Source organism: Empidonax traillii, unplaced genomic scaffold, assembly GCF_003031625.1.
Source record: "Empidonax traillii isolate 1590-97213 ecotype Southwest subspecies unplaced genomic scaffold, ASM303162v1 scaffold1290:size209104, whole genome shotgun sequence".
In the NCBI taxonomy this organism is placed as follows: Eukaryota; Metazoa; Chordata; class Aves; order Passeriformes; family Tyrannidae; genus Empidonax; species Empidonax traillii.
This window is the reverse complement of record NW_020956483.1, coordinates 94,605-113,330: the sequence shown is the minus strand read 5'-3', so window position 1 is coordinate 113,330 and position 18,726 is coordinate 94,605. Positions and strand designations below refer to the sequence as shown.

The 18,726-nt window shown below is 42.5% G+C and overlaps 1 protein-coding gene across 20 annotated transcripts in view; it reads right to left on the bottom strand.

Moving 5' to 3' along the window:
* ANK2 (ankyrin 2) overlaps positions 1-18,726 on the bottom strand; it is a 171,903-nt gene that overhangs the window by 80,461 nt on the left and 72,716 nt on the right. For all 20 annotated transcript variants that reach the window (XM_027906374.1, XM_027906375.1, XM_027906377.1 and 17 more), the window contains exons 5-9: positions 9,607-9,705; positions 7,020-7,205; positions 6,581-6,604; positions 4,656-4,754; positions 3,503-3,601 (exon numbers count right to left, since the gene is read on the bottom strand). In XM_027906374.1, coding sequence (XP_027762175.1) covers positions 3,503-3,601; positions 4,656-4,754; positions 6,581-6,604; positions 7,020-7,205; positions 9,607-9,705 — 507 coding nt within the window. The remainder of the gene's footprint in view (positions 1-3,502; positions 3,602-4,655; positions 4,755-6,580; positions 6,605-7,019; positions 7,206-9,606; positions 9,706-18,726) is intronic.

Below are 18,726 nucleotides of genomic sequence, written 5' to 3'. Positions count from 1 at the left end.
GGCTTTTTTTTCCCCCCAACTGTAAATATTCTGTAAAAAGCATGCAAGAGGAATCTAAAAGTCCCAGAAGCAAGAAAAATCTCATTTCAGCGCTGGCAAGATTGAACAGAAAGAACACAAAATGTGTGACAGCTTCCACGGCTGAGACAGGTGAATGTGTTCCCTCCCCCTTCCAAGAGTGTTTGCACACTCCCACAAAAATGGAAATTCCAGTGAGTGACAATGGCCTGTGAACAACACTGAATTTTAAAAGTAAAAAGAAAAAAAAATTCAAAACCTGAAAAAGCCTTTCTTGTTCTTTCTTTTCCCTATACAATCTATAGAGAGAGATGATAAAAACAGAGATATTGCAAAACCTGCATTCAGAAAGAATATTCCTGAAACCCTTTAAGAGGAAGGGACATTTCAATATCCTACGTGTCCTTATTTTCACTATGCCATTATATGAGGATTCTTTATTTAATAAAAATACATTTATTTTGGTCAGGCTGGAATTGCTCAGCTTTGAAATGCTTACAATAATTCTCCCTGTGACAATCCTTTTCCAGGAAGGCTGTAAATGTTTTTGCTTCCCTTAAAGTGAAAAGTGGTAATTGCCACGTTACTTTTGACCACACGACATCAAATTAATGATAAATTGAAATCTCCACCATCTTTCTGCACACCAAGTCCTTCTGAACCCCAGCTCCACTGAGCTACCACTGGAAGTTGCACAGGCCAAAAGTTTAGCCAAATATTAAAATTTTAAATTAAATTATGTCACTGAAGTTTTTACTCAGGTAAACACATAGAGAACATAGGATTGAGTAAGATTTTAAATATGAAATATTTTAGTCTAAGAAATTTTGCCCAATAATTACTTAGTGAGCAAAACCCCAGACGATGCTTATATGTAAATGGAAGTAGCACAAATGTATGCAAGGTATTATATAGTATGTGCTATAATATTATTTTATTGTCATGCAATAATTATCTATTGTTGTAAGAATATATTTTATTATTATATAAATTGCTATCTCTAACAGATAAAAGTATCCTCTTAATATATTGGGGAATGGAGTTTACATTTTCACTTTGGACACGATTCAAAAGAGAAATTAAATTCCACATTTTAAAAAGCTAGTTACTTGAGAAAAAAACTGCGAAACTTAAAAAGAAAAAAAAAGTAAAATATTATTTTTAAATATGTAAATGTGGCAAGGAGATTTCCCGGCAGTTCTGCATCTTTATATTCTAATGAGAAATGCCATAAAACTTCAGCAAATGCACCCTGAAATGCACAGAAACTAAAAATACTAATTCCTGCAGAAGGCAGGGCTTTACACGCCGCATTAAGTACGGAACAGCAGGACACGTGCATCGTTTATTCCCTTTGAAGAACGTGCATTTTAATTCATATTTTTAGACAACACAGGGGATCCTAATGAATCATTCCAGTGGAACATTTTCAAACAGAAAAAAGCTTTCAGAGATTAACCTTGCAAAATTGAAGTACTGAGGCTCCTCTAAAATCCGTTCAAGGAAGTTTTTGCATCTCAATTTACGCAGCAAGTTAAAAATAAACGCAATGAAAGCAGGGAGGACTTTTTTAACCAAAGAGCCTATTCTGATGTGGTACAGAGACCGAGAACTTGGCAATGACACACCCTAGGATATTTAGTTCCACTGTTTTCCAGGGATTTGACCTATTGGAAGAATGCAGGTGTTCCTGGGAAGAAGTGGAAAGGCAGGAGTGTGTTAGTACACGTGGTGCGTCCAAAGCACATGCAGAACATCATCACCTGCCTCCTCAACAACGCCCTACGGATCCGGGGCCAAAGCCAAGCACACGAGGCATGTGGACACGGCACAGGGAGAAGAGAGAGACACCCAGACGATACAAACAGCTGGCACAAAGACATGGACAGCAAAACCAAAGCTCTGGAATCTTCCCCACCGTGCAGCGCCCGCCTCCCAGCAGGGGGGAGGCAGGAGATGAGAGCAGGAGGAAGTTGTGGGAACTGGGATAAGGGTGCTTTAGGATACCTTTATGGGGTTTCACAGGTGTCTTTGTGCTGGCATTCTGAGCAGCTGACAAAAGGGCAGGGAGCCAAGACAACAAGAGGACTCTAAAATTAGCACCTTCCACCCACATCGGGCAAATCCCGTTCTTTGGGATTCGTTCACAACTGTGCATCAACCTTTGTGGGTGAGCAGGGAAGGGAACACACCCTGACCCCTTAAAATCTGAACCCCTCCTTACAATCACCTCTGTCAGCCTGTCTAAAACAAGTATCTAAACAGTGAACAGGAAATAGGTGAATTCAATACTGTCATTCCACAGGCCAGATGGACTATTTCTGTATGACATGCCTGGGATCACACGGAATATCTGCCTGCAGTGTATTATTACCATTTTAGGTCTTTTTACCATGACATTTTATGCACTTATTGTGGAAGATTTGACCAGGGATGATTTACTGCACATCTGCATGAAAGGCAACTTTTTCCATCAGTGGTAGGTTTTAAATAAATTAAACAAAAAAGCAAGGAAGGTATCATTTCACAAATTATCAGAAGTTGAAATCACAATCGCATATAGATTTAGACAACATCAGTGACTGTCTGAGTTCATGAAGCAACACATGGTTGACGTAATTAATAAGTAACTGCAGAGGTTAAATGAACCCCAAGGGTATCTGACTGCAATATCCTCTACTTTTCTACCTTATTAAACCAAAACCCATGTCCTGCTCTAAACTCTGTATACTAAAACACCCTCTATTACTTTGAAATACAGTTTTACAGACCAAGTATTTAAAAACCAGCAGCTCTCAAGAGCAAACCCTGTGCAGTTTTCAGTCTGAATAAAAGGCCACCTTTTCCCAGGCGACTCTAAAATCCCATTTCAAACAATTAACCCTGCCCATATACAATGATGGGTTTTCCTTTTGTCCTGAAAGACTGTGCATAATCAGCCATAAATAAAGAGCAGAGTGATGATGTGGCATTTCAAATAGCACAGCTGGGAGGAGGAAGCCAGTGAGAGTCACCTCATTGTCCACGGTTTGTCTGGGAAGGGCAAGTGGTTGCTGGCACGGGGCAAGTTCCCTGTTCCCAGAATTGCCTCTCAAATAAAAAGGGACTGAGTCCACTACAGGAGTTTCCACAGGGACTGGCACAGACATGTATAGCTGAGTCCAGACCCTCTGCTTCCCACAGCTGTGCATCACACATGTGTCACGTGAAGCTGGACCAGCTAACAGGCTTATTACTTTAAAAAAGAACAGTTTCATCAGTCTTTTCTTGTATGATACAAGCAGATTATTCAGGAGGCTCAAGGAAATGGCACTTCTGCCTCCTACTATCACCAACACCTGCTGTTCTTTAGTCCGAGAGCATAGGAAACAGTCTACATAAAACAAACACACACAAAAAAAACCCCAAAAGCAAGCAAGCAAAAAACATCCCAGTCCACTCCCAAGGAGGGAAAATATCATATGCAGGGAACAGAAAGACTCACCCTGGTTTTGGCATCGATCTGCCCTCCGCGATCCAACAAGAGCTTCACCATGTTTGTGTTTCCCCTTTTGGAAGCCACATGCAGGGGGGTGATTCCATTCTACACCATGAAAAGAACAAACCATGAGCCGGATGGATTGGGAGGGGCGTAATGGGGGCGAGTTGGGGGTCAGATCACAACAAATGAGACCATCACATCGGAGAGAAGAAACGAAAACGCAGTTGAGCATCAGAGCTGGGCACACACCATACACAAGCTAGAGTTAGTAACTCCTTTCTAAGCGAGACTCCCTCGTCCTTGTTCTGGGGCCCCTGAATAAATGAAGCAGCACATCTGCCCAAGCAGCAAACACGGCAGTCCCGGGGTCAGACACACACACAGACACACACCGGAGTCCCGAGGATAGCCAATAGTCACAGCACACTGATGCCTCTGAGTCACTGCAACGCACACAGAGGGCCCTTTGAGAACACTTTGGTGAGGCCAGAGGTTCTATCAGCAGCTACTCCGGGTTGGATACGGCAGGAAGACAGTCTGGAAGGCAGAACCCTAAAGTAATTCCAAGTGTGTCTGGCAAAATTAAACGGCGGACATGTGATCCAGGAGCTAGGTTGAGGTTACCAGAGGTTTCCAGGGCACCAGATGCTGTACTTCCAACTACGTAATATGCAACAGCAAAAGGACGTAGCTCTGCAGTTGTTTACCACGAAGGAGTTTATGTAATGGCAATATACCCTGCTCACAGTTTTCAAAATGTGTTTATACGTGAAAACACCAAATTAAAGGGGTATAGTGAATACTGGATACTGGGAACAGCCAATCAATCCTACTCCTGTTTCCAGAGCATGTCTAACAGACAGAAAAGCTGAAGTCTGTTGACACATTGTGAGAGTATCAGCTTTCTGGAGCTGATCAGAGGAACCTGTTTCCTCCACCTGGGAATTCTGGTCACTACACAACTCCCAGGGCCTCTGATGCATTGCATGGAGACAACTCCTAAGGATTACTGCAAAAAAAGACACCTTTGACCACAACAGAATTTCAGCCTTACTTTGCTCCTCTCTTAACTCAAGCCTTGACTCCACAGTTACACAAAAAAATCAGCCCACTTTTAGGCCATTCCAAGTGAGAAGGTCAAGGAAAGAGCTCTTACCCTTGCTGTGAAGTCGACTGCAGCTCCTCGGTTGAGCAGCAGCGTGGCCACGTTGACGTTCCCATAGTGTGCGGCGATGTGCAAAGGTGTAAAGCCACTCTACGAAGGGAAACAGCCCTTGTTTATATACACATCAGTTTATACAAGATCATCAACTCAACTACAACCTGATTTTAAACCTGCTGGCAAACAAATGTATGGCGTTTCTTTTACCCAGGTCACCTATATTATAGCAGAATTTTTACAGGGCAGTTTTCATACTAAGGGTTATCAAAAGTACTTCTGTCTTTCATCCTCCAAATTAGGTTTCTGCATCAGTGGCCAAAAAGAGTAGTTTTCACTCAGAAAAATATTAATATATTAGCCATTCTTGAAGAAAACAAAGGAAGCTTCCTTATTACAGTTTGGAAGCAACATGGATCTTGTGGGCTGCATCTGTTTATTTGGTTTAGATAAATGTTGCTGGACTCTTATTTTACTGCTCTTAGAAACAAGGAAAACATATTTTTGTTTGTTTTTTTTTCCTTTTCTTTTTGAAAGCAGTAATTATTCAAAATGTAATCCAAGAGTTTGGTCTACATGAGCAACTTAGTAGCACAGTAAAAGAATCATATATATTTATGTTTATATACAATTCGGATCACAAAGGACTTGAAGAAACTTTGCCATCTATAAATGAGAAGCAAAAATTATTTACTCATTAAGTTTTGAACACCAGAAGGTGAAAGCTGCTCCAGCCACGAGATACAGAATCGCTTGACAACAGCAGAAAAAAAGATTAAATTCTCAGAAAGTAGGACACAGAGCAAGCTTTCAGCCTCATAAGTAATTCAAGGAGAAAGGGCCTTGCTTTTGAGGTTTCCCTGAAGAGCTTTACACTGATTTGACTGGATCTCACTGAGAGTTATAGAAAGAGAGAAATACTTTTGGCCCCTCGACTACAGCACATTTCATTCCTTTCAGTGGACAAACCACCGTCTTAAACTACTCGTGGAACAAAGGAATGTGGGCAGGTGTTGCCCTCCTTCAGCAGGCACTGCAGCAACACTTCCACGCTCACCACAGCACAGAACACTCCCGTGGGTGGGTCAGATGCCCAGAGAAGCTGCCACCCTTCGATTCACATCACCGGCTGCCTCCCAGCAACCTGCTCGTGTGTGTGCACACACCAAGTGGGAAGGGCCTTCCCATGGGTGCATCCATTCATAATTCATTCCCTCCTCTGACAGGAAAAACTCCATTATTCAAGAGCAGGCATTCAAATACCAACTGCGTTCTTGGAAATCATTCTTTTCCCCTAAATGGGGTGACAATCCCGCGGGGAGAAATCCCAGTTCGAGCCATGATTTTTAGTGGAACAGTTTGGAGAGCTGGTATTTCCAGCAGCCATATGAGAAATGTATTAGTTACTGCAGGTAAATTCTGATTGTGTGCTATCCCTTGGGGCTTTGCAAAACTTTATGGAAAAAGTCATAATAAGAACAATGGCAAAAATAAGCAGATGCCCTGTTTTTACCTTGGAGAATTCGATTACATTTATTATTGTAAAAGATGGAAAATTAATTTTACCATTATTCTGGCTGAGCCAGACACCTTGATTTAGTTATGCCAAGGGAGTGCATTTTCATAATTAATGAAACTGAGCTAAAAAAGCATCTTTATCCTCTTAGCTCCATTACTCGCTTCAGACTTCTTTGAACTGATGTGAATTCTCCAAAGTGTCCTTCACTAGTGACACAAACAAAAAGAAATTCTAAGACAAAGGATGAATAAAAATAGGTTTGCCGAGTCCCAAATTTCTATGGATTAAAAAAAAGAGTCCTATCTTCACTTTCAATGCTAAATAATAAAGAAATATTGCCACAGAGCAGAGAAAATTATCTTAAGTTACAGAAAGAGTAATTAAAAATTGTTGATCTCGGTACCTCAGTCGTCCTATTCACCATCATCTGATGCAGCGTGGTTTGGGAAAAAGAGGAACAATATTAAAGACTGGCCGCAAAACGAAGAACTGTGTTGCTTTTTTTGAAATGAGTTATGCTGTTAATTATGGGAAAAGCCATTTGAGCATGCATTTAACTTTAAATACAACCCATATTCCCATGGGCAATAAACCAGTATCCTTATTTATCAGGGAAGCAGGGATCCTGCCTCCATTCCAGAGCCTTCTGGTTTACGAGTAACGCGGAAAAAGCTGGTTACCAAAGAAATGGGAGGCGTGACTCAAAAAAAAATGAGCAGGATGGAATTACTGCGAAATTAAACATACTGCTGGTGGCAGAGGGGGAGGAAGGCCCCTCTCCACACCGAAGTTCCCTTTAATGGTTGGGCTGAAGGAAGCCCCGGGGCTGCCCACCCCGTTACCTTGGACTGCACGTCGGCGTTGTGGTCGTTCTGCAGCAGCAGCGCCGCCGACTTGGTGTCGTCCTTCCTGGCGGCGATGTGCAGGGCTGGCAGCCTCACCTTGCCCTTGGTGTCGTTCTCCAGCAGGATGGCCACCGCCTGGTTGTGCCCCTGCTGCAGCGCCACAGCCAGAGGAGTGAAGCCGTCCTGGGGGAGGGGAAGCCAAGGTAAGGTGCGCTCGGAAAGGTGGAGGATGCGGAGCTTCCGTGACTTGCGGCAATCCGAGATGCTCGTTTGCCAGCTGTTTCCCACCTCTGCACCTCCGTCTCCATCAGCAGCACAGCATTTTAACCCTTTTCAAACGTCTCCCAAAGGCTTTCAGACATTTCAAATGCTTTCGAGCATCTTTTCCCACTTGGGTCTTTTTTTTTTTTAACTCAAGTACAGGCAAAGTATCGTTTTACTTCTTAATTGTTCCCCATCTTAAGACGGGCCACAAAGCGTATTTTTAGCAATTTTTTTGTAAATTTAGTGAGCACTAAAGAAACTAGATGTGAAAAATATACAAGCAGCCTGTTTGTGAAAAGAAAGCGTATCTTTGGATGCATTTGCTGCTGTTCCCATTCCAAGTTACACACGGACCATGAGTCAAGAAAGCCACACCATGTTTAGGAATTTATTCTGATCTGAAGGAGGAAAATATCACATTATTTGTATTTTTTGGAAAAGCAAAGAAAAATATCCCTGCTTGACATTCCTAGTTTTAGCTCTGTTTTAAAATTAGTTTCAAATTGTCCTGCTTCTCCCACACGTGCCTGGGATGGCCAGTGCTTTTAAAACCCACCACGTGACCACAGCCTGCTCCTCCTGGCTGAAGTACTGCCTGCTCCCAAATATTTCATTCTGATTTGAAACTGGTCACGCCCCCTCCCCAAGCACAGGTGTGCTGTAACCACATGAGGGACGGGAACACTTTGGAACAGGAATATGGAAAGAGGATAAGATAATAAAGGCCAAGTTAGGAAGGAAGGAGAGCTGCCATATGCTGAAAGAAACATCTGAGGAATTGCCAGAGCCATTTTTCCCCTTAGTAATCTAATAACTTTTGCGTTTAGCGGTGGGTAGGTGTGTTGTAACAGTGATACTGCCGTGGTTTCTGCCTCTAACAGAGATTAAATTCTGTGCAGGGAATTAAAAAGGGGTGAACAGCTGACGAAACAGCTGAACTGTAAAGATAATTCTGAGATTGGGGGTACATAAGGTGTTGAAATGGCTTAATGCATTTGCCTTTCGCCTCTGGGAACACGAGAACAAATCCTGGATTAGAGGCCCTGTGAAACTGAGCTCATCCTTACCCTCCTTTTGTATCCATTCGCATGTAAGCCTGGGAGGAAACGAAATACATTCAAAGGCAGTGCAAGTTTCAAAGCTTCAAAGACGAGATCATCCATTTGATTTGCACCATTTCATCGTCCACCCTTCTCTAAAAGGACACCACTCTTTCTGCATTCCCTCTGCCACCGCTTCTGGAAAGCAGAGCCGACCACAGTTCGGAGGCGGCTCTTCATTTCCTGACCTCCCACGAGGAGTGCCAGCCTGTGATGCCAAACACAAGGTCCTTCTCCGCGTATTCCAGTTCAGAGTGGGGATATTTTATACCTATATTTCACATGAATTATAACCACCTCGGCCTCACACTCCCTGTAAACTGACTGAATTCACAAGCGCACCTGACCATCCCAGCCGGCAAAGTCACCGGGAGAAAGGCTGCCAGCAGGTGACTGTGGGCTCCTGGAGAGCCCCAGGTCCCCTGGGTTCCCTCCCAAGGAGCGTGTTTCTGCCACGTTGCCCGGCAATCCCACGGGATGCCGGACCTCAGAAAGCTGACATGTAACGTGATCACCTCAAAGAGGATATTTCAGGAGCTGTCACCAAATGGTACAGTATCCACTGAGAGAGGGGACAGTGAAACAGCTGGTAATGCTGACAGTTCGCTTTGAAGGGAGGGAGAGGGAGCATAAAAACACCAGCATTTCCAACTCATCCACCCAGGGGGGGCAATCCAGAATGGGAATGTTTCTGGACAGACAAGGGAAAAGTGAGAAGTGTGAGGAAAACCTCTGAGGGGAAAGGAACTTTCCCATTGCTGCTTCACATGGCACAAACAGGAAGGTGACACACTTTGCCTGTTCACTCATCCCCTTGGCTTGGAGTAAAAGAACACTTGGCAGAAAGGGAGCACGAGGAGGGAACAAAATGAGCACAGATCCTATGTTTTTCCAGTGCCCTTAAATCCCTCTTTAATTATTGTGCTTCAGTTCCTCTGGAGACAGACACCTCCTCCACTCATCACTCCTGAACTTCTCTAAAATCCCAAGACCCAGTGCTGGGGTTATGGTTGGACTCGATGGTCTTAGAGGTCTTTTCAAACCTAAACAACTCTATGATTCTAAAAGGAAGCTGGTTTAACAACTACCTGTTGATATTAATTGCTTTTATACCATTTTACACCACACACACCCTTTCAGACACAGCCCACACAGTCCTGACTTTAGGCAATCTGAATATAAAGGCAAAGAAAAATATGAGACAAAAAAAACCCCCTCACCTCAGTAGCTGTGCTTTGGTTGGCTCCATTTTCCAGGAGATACTTCACCACCTCAATGTGGTTCTCCTGAGCTGCCATGTACAAAGGAGTAAAGCCATTCTAGGAAGAACACAGGAGAAAATATTCTGTTAAGGGAAGGGAATACACCAACAATAACGACCCACAAAGAAACACGGGGCTGAAAACACATTTGTGGGGTTTTTAAATTGAAATGTTCTAAGTGTTAACAGAATAACTTTGTATTTTTAACTTTGGATGGTAATGTTTAATGCCATTGAAACCCACGGACCTCTGCTTTCTCACTCATCTTCTCCTGACACTTATTTTGCAGTAATTATTAATACCACCTATTCCTTGCTGATAGTGCTCAGGGACTGCAAAGCTGGCAAGAAGGTTTTATGAAAGCTGACAGGAAAGCAAGAGTTTCCTCCACTTATTACATTTACTTGAGCAAAGACGTGATCCCCTGGAGACTGTGAAGCCCATACCTCCTGACAAGCTCAGTAGAGATGGCAAAGCCTGAACATACTACAGCAAACTCTGCAATGCATAAAACATTGCAAATCATCTGACATAAAGGAACTCAGCCTTGCAAAGGAACCGCTGCATTTCTGACCATACAGCAGGTTCATTATCATTTCATTAAAAATATACATTAAAATGTCCTGAAGTTGTTAGAAGAATTTGCTTCAGATAGAACAGTAAGGAAAAAAAGTTCTTTTAAGTTTACCAACCTACTTTGATTCAGGCAAATTCGTTAGAAATGTAAGGCCTTTCTTCCCATTAAAATATTTTAATGCAAATGATTTTAATTCATTACCTACAAAATCCTGATGAAACAAAAGCATGCAAGTGAGCTGCCTGCCTGATTAATAACTTTCTTCCAAGAGTTTTTAGGATTGCCAAAAAAGAGCTCAAAAAATTCTTTAATATTCTGTAGACAACCAAGTAATATAAGAGGACATGATCACCTACACCTCTGAAAACATTCCTTTGGCTTAGAGTGGCACTTTTAGATAGAAAATAAACCCTTAACCAGACTTCAAACATGCAATTTATTTGTAATTTATTTTATTATCCTGTGTGGTGTCACACTGAATGATAGGCTTGTGCATTCACACATGGGGTCAGAATTAATGCAGTGAGAACTAAAAACCCTGTTTCAGAGAAGCCAATATCACTCTTTCTAGAAAACCTGCTGTGCAAACATTCCAGTAATTTCCTAATGAAATGAAATCTCATTTTTCAGTCTCTAGATAACACAAAGACTGTAGAACTGATGTCTTTACAACCCCCACTCCGTGTTTAGAAATGCAGAAGACTGGTCAGGCAATAAACATCATTTATGTTGTGGATGTCACGTATGATATATGCCATGTATGTTGTAGCAGTATTTAATTGCATTTATTTGCATAATATTGTGACATTTCCACTGACAATCTCGGGACATGGAATTAATAAATGGCACCCAGAGAACAGTTAACAGCAGTCCAGTGCCAAGACTGGGGGATGTATTTTGAGTGGCTTTGCACAGGAGTCAGTTATTATCTGGTATTCTCAGAAATGACTCCAAGGAGGGAACAGAATGCTCTTATTATAGCCACAGACAGCACGTTCTGCAAGTCCACCACACCACAGGAGCGTCATTTCAAAAGGTCCCTGTAACCCTGGAGAAAAAAAAACCTGGAAAATTCATTTAGTAAGGACAAATACAAGTTTCTCTGCTATGGCAGGAAAGGTAAACTATGCACACAGGGAACGACGAGTTAGAGAAGAATTCTGCAGGAAAGGACCTGAAGGTCACAGTGGTCTTTCACAGGGTCACTGGTCAAGGAGTTCATGCTGCAGATAATAAAGCCAATCTCCCCAGGGAAGCTATATTTGGCTAATAATTGGCGGTGTTCTGTCTGTAAAGGGCAAACGAGGAAAACAAGACAACAGCCCTTAAAGAGAAGTGTAAAGGTCTGTTCTGCACGGTCACGATGACTAAAACGAAAAACCACAACGTTTACAAGGCTGCTGGAGGGGAAGATTCAGGTTGGGCATCAAGAAAAGCCTCTCAACAGGAAGGTCAGTCCCTCATCCCAAATCACCGCTCCAACCAGGCAGCAAACTGGATGCACGTGGAGCCAGGCTCTTCCATGTCCCCCCACTCTGGGGCAGGAGCTGATGAGTCAGGGGGTGCTGGTCCTGCTGCCCCTCGGACAGCTCTTGAACAGGGAGGGGGGACAGAAGAAATGCCCTCACGGCAGAGAAGGCAGGAACGCCGTTCCCAGAGCAACTGGGGAGCTGCAGGGGATTGCCAGGCATGGGCACGAGCTGGCACCGGCAACTGGGAACAGATTGGGTTCTTTTCCACTGCACTTGTGCAGAAAACACAGAGGGGAACCTGCAGGTAACCCAGCTGGCTCACCGTGACATTCTTCCTTCCCGCTCCAGAAAGAAACAACGTGGCAACTTATTAGGTAGAACTAAGAGTAATTTTCCACCCGCCTCATCAGCTTTTCAATATTAAAGTCTCATTTTCTAAGCGTAATACATGCCATTTGTAAAGTCCTTCTAGCACTGAATATTACAAGGATCACAAGCTAATACAAATTGGGGGAATATGACGATTCTCAAGCCAGAGTAAATCAATTTGCTTAAGAGCTTTGAAGAATCTAATTTTTTTTTAATCAAGTCCCTGGTTCTGGAACGGAATTAGGACTATAAATCCTGGATTAGGAGACCATAAACAATGGATATATATGACTTCATGATGTTTTAGCACCAAGAAGGACTAAGTGTTTTTCCACACAGAGATCCAGAGGAGCGCTCATATATCATATATATCATACCTGTGCTACAATCACACCTGAAACTACAGCAATCAGGGGGAAGGAAATTCTTGCACATAAAATCATAGTCTCTTTTTTTTTCTTTTCTTCTTCAGGTTTTAATTATAGTCTAAAACTACTGTATGTATTTCCTTGAAATCTGGCTTATTTTGGGAATTACAACAACACTCCAAGTATGCAAAACTACCGAACACGCCAGAAAAAGATGCCACTGAATTTCTCCCCCTGGCAAGGTCAAGCCTGATGGTTAATGCTGGCAGGGAGAAGTCTGCTTTCTCAGGCTGCTTTCAGTGAAGCTCTGCTTTCAGAGCTTCTAATTGCAGTGCCCCTGACCTCAACACTCCTGGCCCTCGGCCAGAGGACTCCTATTTTAGGATTCCCAATATGCTTGCCCTCCTGGGCAGAGCTGTGCCCAGTGGGATTGCCTGTTAGCCCTGCTGGAGCTCCTCCTTCTCACCTGGCCACTGGATCCCAGGAATTCTGTGCCTCCTCCTGCCCTGTCTGACTTCTGGGAGGTGTCTGCCTCTCCCAGACAGCCCTGCAGCTGAATGGGAATGCCCACAAAAAAAGCAGATCATTCCCAAAGTTTCCTTTCCTTTGGTCAATGGAAAGTCCCTTTCCCAGTTCATCACTTAGTTTCCAAGTGCTGTATGGCCAACACTCGGGTTCTCTGTTCTGCTTCCAGAGATTCTTCAAAGCTCAAGATCCCAGATCTCTCCAAACTGAATGAGACTCTTCCCTCAGCGGCACAGAGAGGGTTTACTGGGGAATTATTACTTCCATAAATTTCTTTTCAGTTTACAGCCCTGTCCTGTACAAACCCAGCCCAGAATTGAAGTAAAAATACTGACTGTGACCTGAAAAAGGAGAAATGAACTGTGATATGTAATCACGTTACATTTGTATGTTTAAATGTTGTGCATCTTCCGAAAAGCTGAAATTAATTGTGTAATGATAAGTAACATTCACTTCCAAACAATGGTTTCATCAGAGTATTTGTAGCAAGGACAGAGCACTGCGATTTCATTATCCTCCCAAATGTGAACTGCAAGATGTTTACTGCTGTAATATAAAGTCAGAATGAGAAATTATCACTAGCAAGAGTATATTTCATACCCCGTTCTTTCTACTACATTCACTGATTTACTGGCTAATTGGAGAAAATGAGTAGCTCTCAATGATTCTTCAAGCTATTAATGCAAATTGGCAAATCTATCCATGACTCAGAATTTGTATCATTACGTTTTGCCCGAGCCCTAATGAAGAACACAGGCTGAAGGAGCAGAGGGATTATTAGAGCACTGAGAAAATCATGCAGTTCTGTAGCTTGGTGGAGTTTTATTTCCTGGATGGATTTCTGACTTTCAAGGAACTTGGGTTCCTCTTTGCATGCAGTACTGAATTATCAGGCTTCAGTGTCTATATGCCTACAGAATCTATACACCTATATATATATATATATTCATACTGATAAGGAAAAGAGAGAAAATAGAGTTACAGCACCTCTACATTTTGCCTCTTTGAAGAGGATTCATGAGAGTAAGCAACATCTCCTTTGATTAAATTTAAGTTGTTAATATAAACCCGGATGAACAAACCTATTTTATTTGAAAGGCCTCCAGAAACTGCTTAAAACTGTATTAGAAGATCACTGAGATACCCAGGAAAGACAAGAAAAACTGGTACCTCAATGCAATGGTTTACATGCGAGGGCTCATTTCTAATTACTGAAAAAGAAAAAATAGTGACACAAAGAGTGAGACAAGCTTAGATTATTCCTCAAACAGCTCACACACACTACAAAACCTGGGTGATTCGTGGTCAGGTGGTAAAACACTGCTTTATGCACTAAGATCATGATCATTGGGAGGGGCCTTCAAGTTCAATAACTGTTTCATGACTTTTTTTTCTACTCTTCCAGAACAGTAAGTTCCTGATCTGAATCTTCATTCAGTGATACAAGAAGTGACCCCTGGAGTACCTTCCAACCTCAGCCCTTCTGTGATTCAGTGAAAAAGCCCCTAACAATCCAAGCAATACACTGATTGCTATCAATGAAATATGAGTGTGACAAATAAATGCAACACTGCAAGCTGAGTTCAGAGCAACCATCTTGACAGCATCACCAACATCACAATTCTGGGAATCCTGATGTGCTTTATGCTCAGAGCATTATTTTCAGCCAGGCTATAAATAAACTCGACGTAAGAGGATTGTATGGAGCAGGAGAGATTCTCTGCATAAAAGGGTGAATTAAGGATAGATCAAGGTACCAACTTTAATTTTTAAAGCTTTTTTGTTGGTGGTAGCTTACATCAAAATCCAAAAGTTTTACACAGTAGCAACTTTTTCCAATTATTCACATTCCTACTTCCTTTCGGTTAAAATGTATTTTCCACAAAAAACAGATAATCCATATTCTTTTTCATTTAAAAAAAAATCTCATAAATAATAGGACTATAACGTCTGTACTTATATTCAATCAAACATGCAACTGTCAAATTTGCAAAGATAAGCTAAAGGGAAATTCAGATTATTTCATTTTAAGGTGCCTAAGGAGTCTCATTTTGCTACTCAGTCAAGAGGGCTACTCCAAAATAAGATTTGGAATATCTGAATTAAGGGCCTTGCTGAACTGACAGCTGAAGCAGCGTGAAATTGAGGATGCAAATGTGGATTGAAGGAAACTAGCCTTTATTATCTACAACCACCGAGTATTTGTGAGCACAGAATTGCTCAAAGTGGCAGAGCTACGAGGGCACAGCAGAGCTACTGGATTCTGATCTGCTGTGAAATCCCCCAACAAGTGGCAGCTCATCATTTAGGTGGCAATTCCTACATCCATCACACGTGCTGAGGCCCGCAGGGTCCCGCAGATTAAAGATGAGAAAAGCTTTTAGGAAAAAGGCCAGAATTGCTGAATTTAGGGAGGCTGGTGATTCTACTTTACTGGTGCAAACAGTTAAACAAACATAAAAATGAAATGGGTATTTTCTTGTTTGAGATGGCAGATCATAAGACTAATTTATAATAAATACGAATTTTTTTTCTTTAGTGTAGTGACACAGAAGCCTACACTAAAAATAGTACCACCCCTTCAGCTGTCCCACTAATTCCCTAGCAATATAAATAGTGTTTGCCACTCTATACTTACACCACAGCAATAATTACAAAGCCTATGGATATATTATGCTGTCTGGGGTGTGATCAACTTGGTAAGTTCAGTCAGGAGAGATCAGTCAGGACTCCCAACTGCAGCACAACGTGTATGACCTTGCTACAAGACCCTCCTCTCTTGGGAAGGGGGATTCTAAGTCACTTCCCAGCTCAGATGCTGAATTTAAAGAGCACAAATATTGTAGTTCAACAGCTCCAACTATCACCACTTTCTCCACAAGAACAGCAAAGCAACAACAGAGCCTGGAACACAGGCAGGCAAAAATCAAGATGTTCCAGGCCTTGGACATGGCATTTTTATAAAGAGGGAACGTGCAGTAGAAACTGAGCTGATGGAGAATAATGGGAAGAGCACAGAGGCACCAGGAAACACCACTTTGATACCAGGCACAGGTGAGGGCCCAAAGGCTTAGTCAGGGCAGAGTCTCAAGTTCAGATTCCGGGCAGTCATCCAAAACTGCACTTGGGGTTTGCCTTTGGAACAGGGTAAAGGGAGAGCAGTCCTGCAAGCAGCCACTTAATTTATGTTCACGGCTGAGGGCTGGAAGGAAGACAATACTGCGTTAAAATTATAAATTAAATGTTTCAGTCCGGTTGGTTGTGGCTCAGTTATCCCTACACTCTCCTAAATCCAGGTGGACAACATTTCCACTGCCTGGTTTTCATCGTGGCAGATTGTGTCATCACAGCAGGGCAGAAACGTGGTGTACTGGTCTGGGGAGCCCCTACCCTTCCAGTTGGGATGTTGGGTTACTGCAGCTTTCTAAAGTTTATACATTTCAAGAATAAACATTATTGGCTGAAAAAAAACCCACTTTTTGTTTAAATTAAAATCTTTCAATTCATCCCCTTATAGCACTTTTAAAGTAAATTCACAAAAAAGACTAAGACATAAACTATAAATATTTACAGCTGGTTTTCAGTCTTTGTTGGTTGAGATATTTGGTGGGTTTTTTTCATTGGTCTTAATGTATGACTTTTGTTTACATCTCTCAAAATCCATATAATCCTCCAGAAGGGCATTTCTTGCCTATTTTTTTTTTTCCTCTCCAGTGAAAGGATAATGGGCCTGATCCTTCATTACATTAGCAATGATGAACTGCAGCTAAATCACCCCTCCTGATATACGGCAGCTAAAAACCTGCCTCCCCAAATGCACTGACAGAAAAGCAGCAAGAGCAGTTGGTGGAATTAAAAAGCCTTTTGTCATAATGGAGCGGCAAATACTCTGCAAAACATTCCAAAGGTAAGATTATCCTCACAAACCGCAGGGAGAGCAATCCCTGGTAAAGCAAATCCTAGGGCATCCTGAGAGAGACAAGCTGCTCACTCCTCTGAGAGTCACCTAAATCCTGCCCTTGGTTTGTGGTGACACGGAATGTGGACATTCCACAAGCTCTCAGGGCTCCTTTCGGGGGAAGCACACAGCGGGGCTGGAGATGTGCTGCTCCAAGGGATGCTTTAGTCTCATGGATAGCCTGGATAAGATTCTCCAGCAGTCACTACAGCATCTCCCACCTGCTGACAGGGGAAGTGGTGACGGTAACGGGGGCAAATTTAAACAAAAATACTTCTTGGCTAATGTGTTCCCAATGCGCTTAGAGCAGGATGTCGAGGAAAGGAAACCGGAGGGCTTTTAAATAACCAAATCAGCTTGGGGGAGGACTGATTTATCTAATCCTTGCTCTCTGTATCTGGGTCACTTTAAATAATCTGATGATTAAAAGGGAGCTCCTCCTTTTGTGAGGGCCCCTAAACGAAGCAGGGGTCAAAGCATGACCCGCACTGCTAATGGGGAACACGTTCCATTGCCATATCCCAGCTGCAGGAATTTGAAAATTGAAGGGAATCACTTCTTACTTAGGTGCCTCCAGGACAGGACAGCTCCCTTACAGTTCCCAAACAGGAGCAGATTGCATTGCCTCACTTGGTCTTTATCTTTTCAGTTCTTTGTACCTCAGTCACTTGGCATTTGTCAAATCACCTCATCCTAAGAGGTGCAACTCTCTCCAGGTGACCTTGTTTGGAATGGAGGAAGGTCAGGATGGATCCATTCCTTAAGGAATGCACAGTCAGAACAAGCTCAGCATCGTTGCTGCAGGGACAGTCTACAGGTTGGCTCAGTTATGAAGATTATTGCATTTGGGGTATCAACACATTAGGCAGGTTGATATTCCAGTCATGGGACATCTCTGATGTCTGCACATGAGTCTGACTTTAAGAGAAAGCAACAGAGACTAACAGCAATTCATCAAGGGGAAGGGTTGAACTGACTAAATCTGGTGATGTTTCTTCCACCTGGGGAAAAAAAAAAATCAAGAACTCCCATAAGAATTCCTAACACGTCACAAGAGCAGACACTTACCGGGAGGAAGAGCCCAGAAATAATTGCTTTGCCAATGCACAAGCAACAATTAAGAAGAGGTTTGGAGTAAAGAAGTGATACGCCAAAAAAGACCAGCAACTTCTACATCTCTGGGTGTGCCCTGATTTCAGCCTTTGCCTGAAACACGCTGCAGGAAGATGTGAGCCCTCAATAACACAGATGCAGGTGAAAGGGGAGTCACTCAATTAGTAATCACTGTGCAATTAAGCTTTGCATCAAAATAGAAATTACTTTTCTAAAAATAGCAGTGATGACATGTTAGCCAAAAAGGAACAGGCTTCATAAAGGAGGAAGACGAGCAAAATAACAACTCCGAAGGCCAACATGAAGCTGAAGGGCAAAGCAAAGTAATCTAATAGAAATCCAAAATCCATAAAATCAGAGCCCTGAATGCTTAACAGCCTCAGATAGCACAGATGGGGTTTGTAATCCCAGTGGTTACAGTGGTTTTAATAGCATTTTCGGAGGTAATTCTGTTATTTCGTTGTTGCAAGGAACTGCAAAATGAGTCTGGTTCTTCAGATGTCACTGCTCATAAGTTCTGATAAAATCCAGTGTTTTTATGCCATTTAATGGAGAAAATGAAAGCAAAACCAAACAAGCTGGAGCTGTGACTACTCTTTTATCTACCAGTTCATCATCAGAAAAGAGATTCTGTCAATATGGCAAATTGTCATCGCTGGAAATGAGAACGACCTTGACAGACAGCGAGTTCTTTAA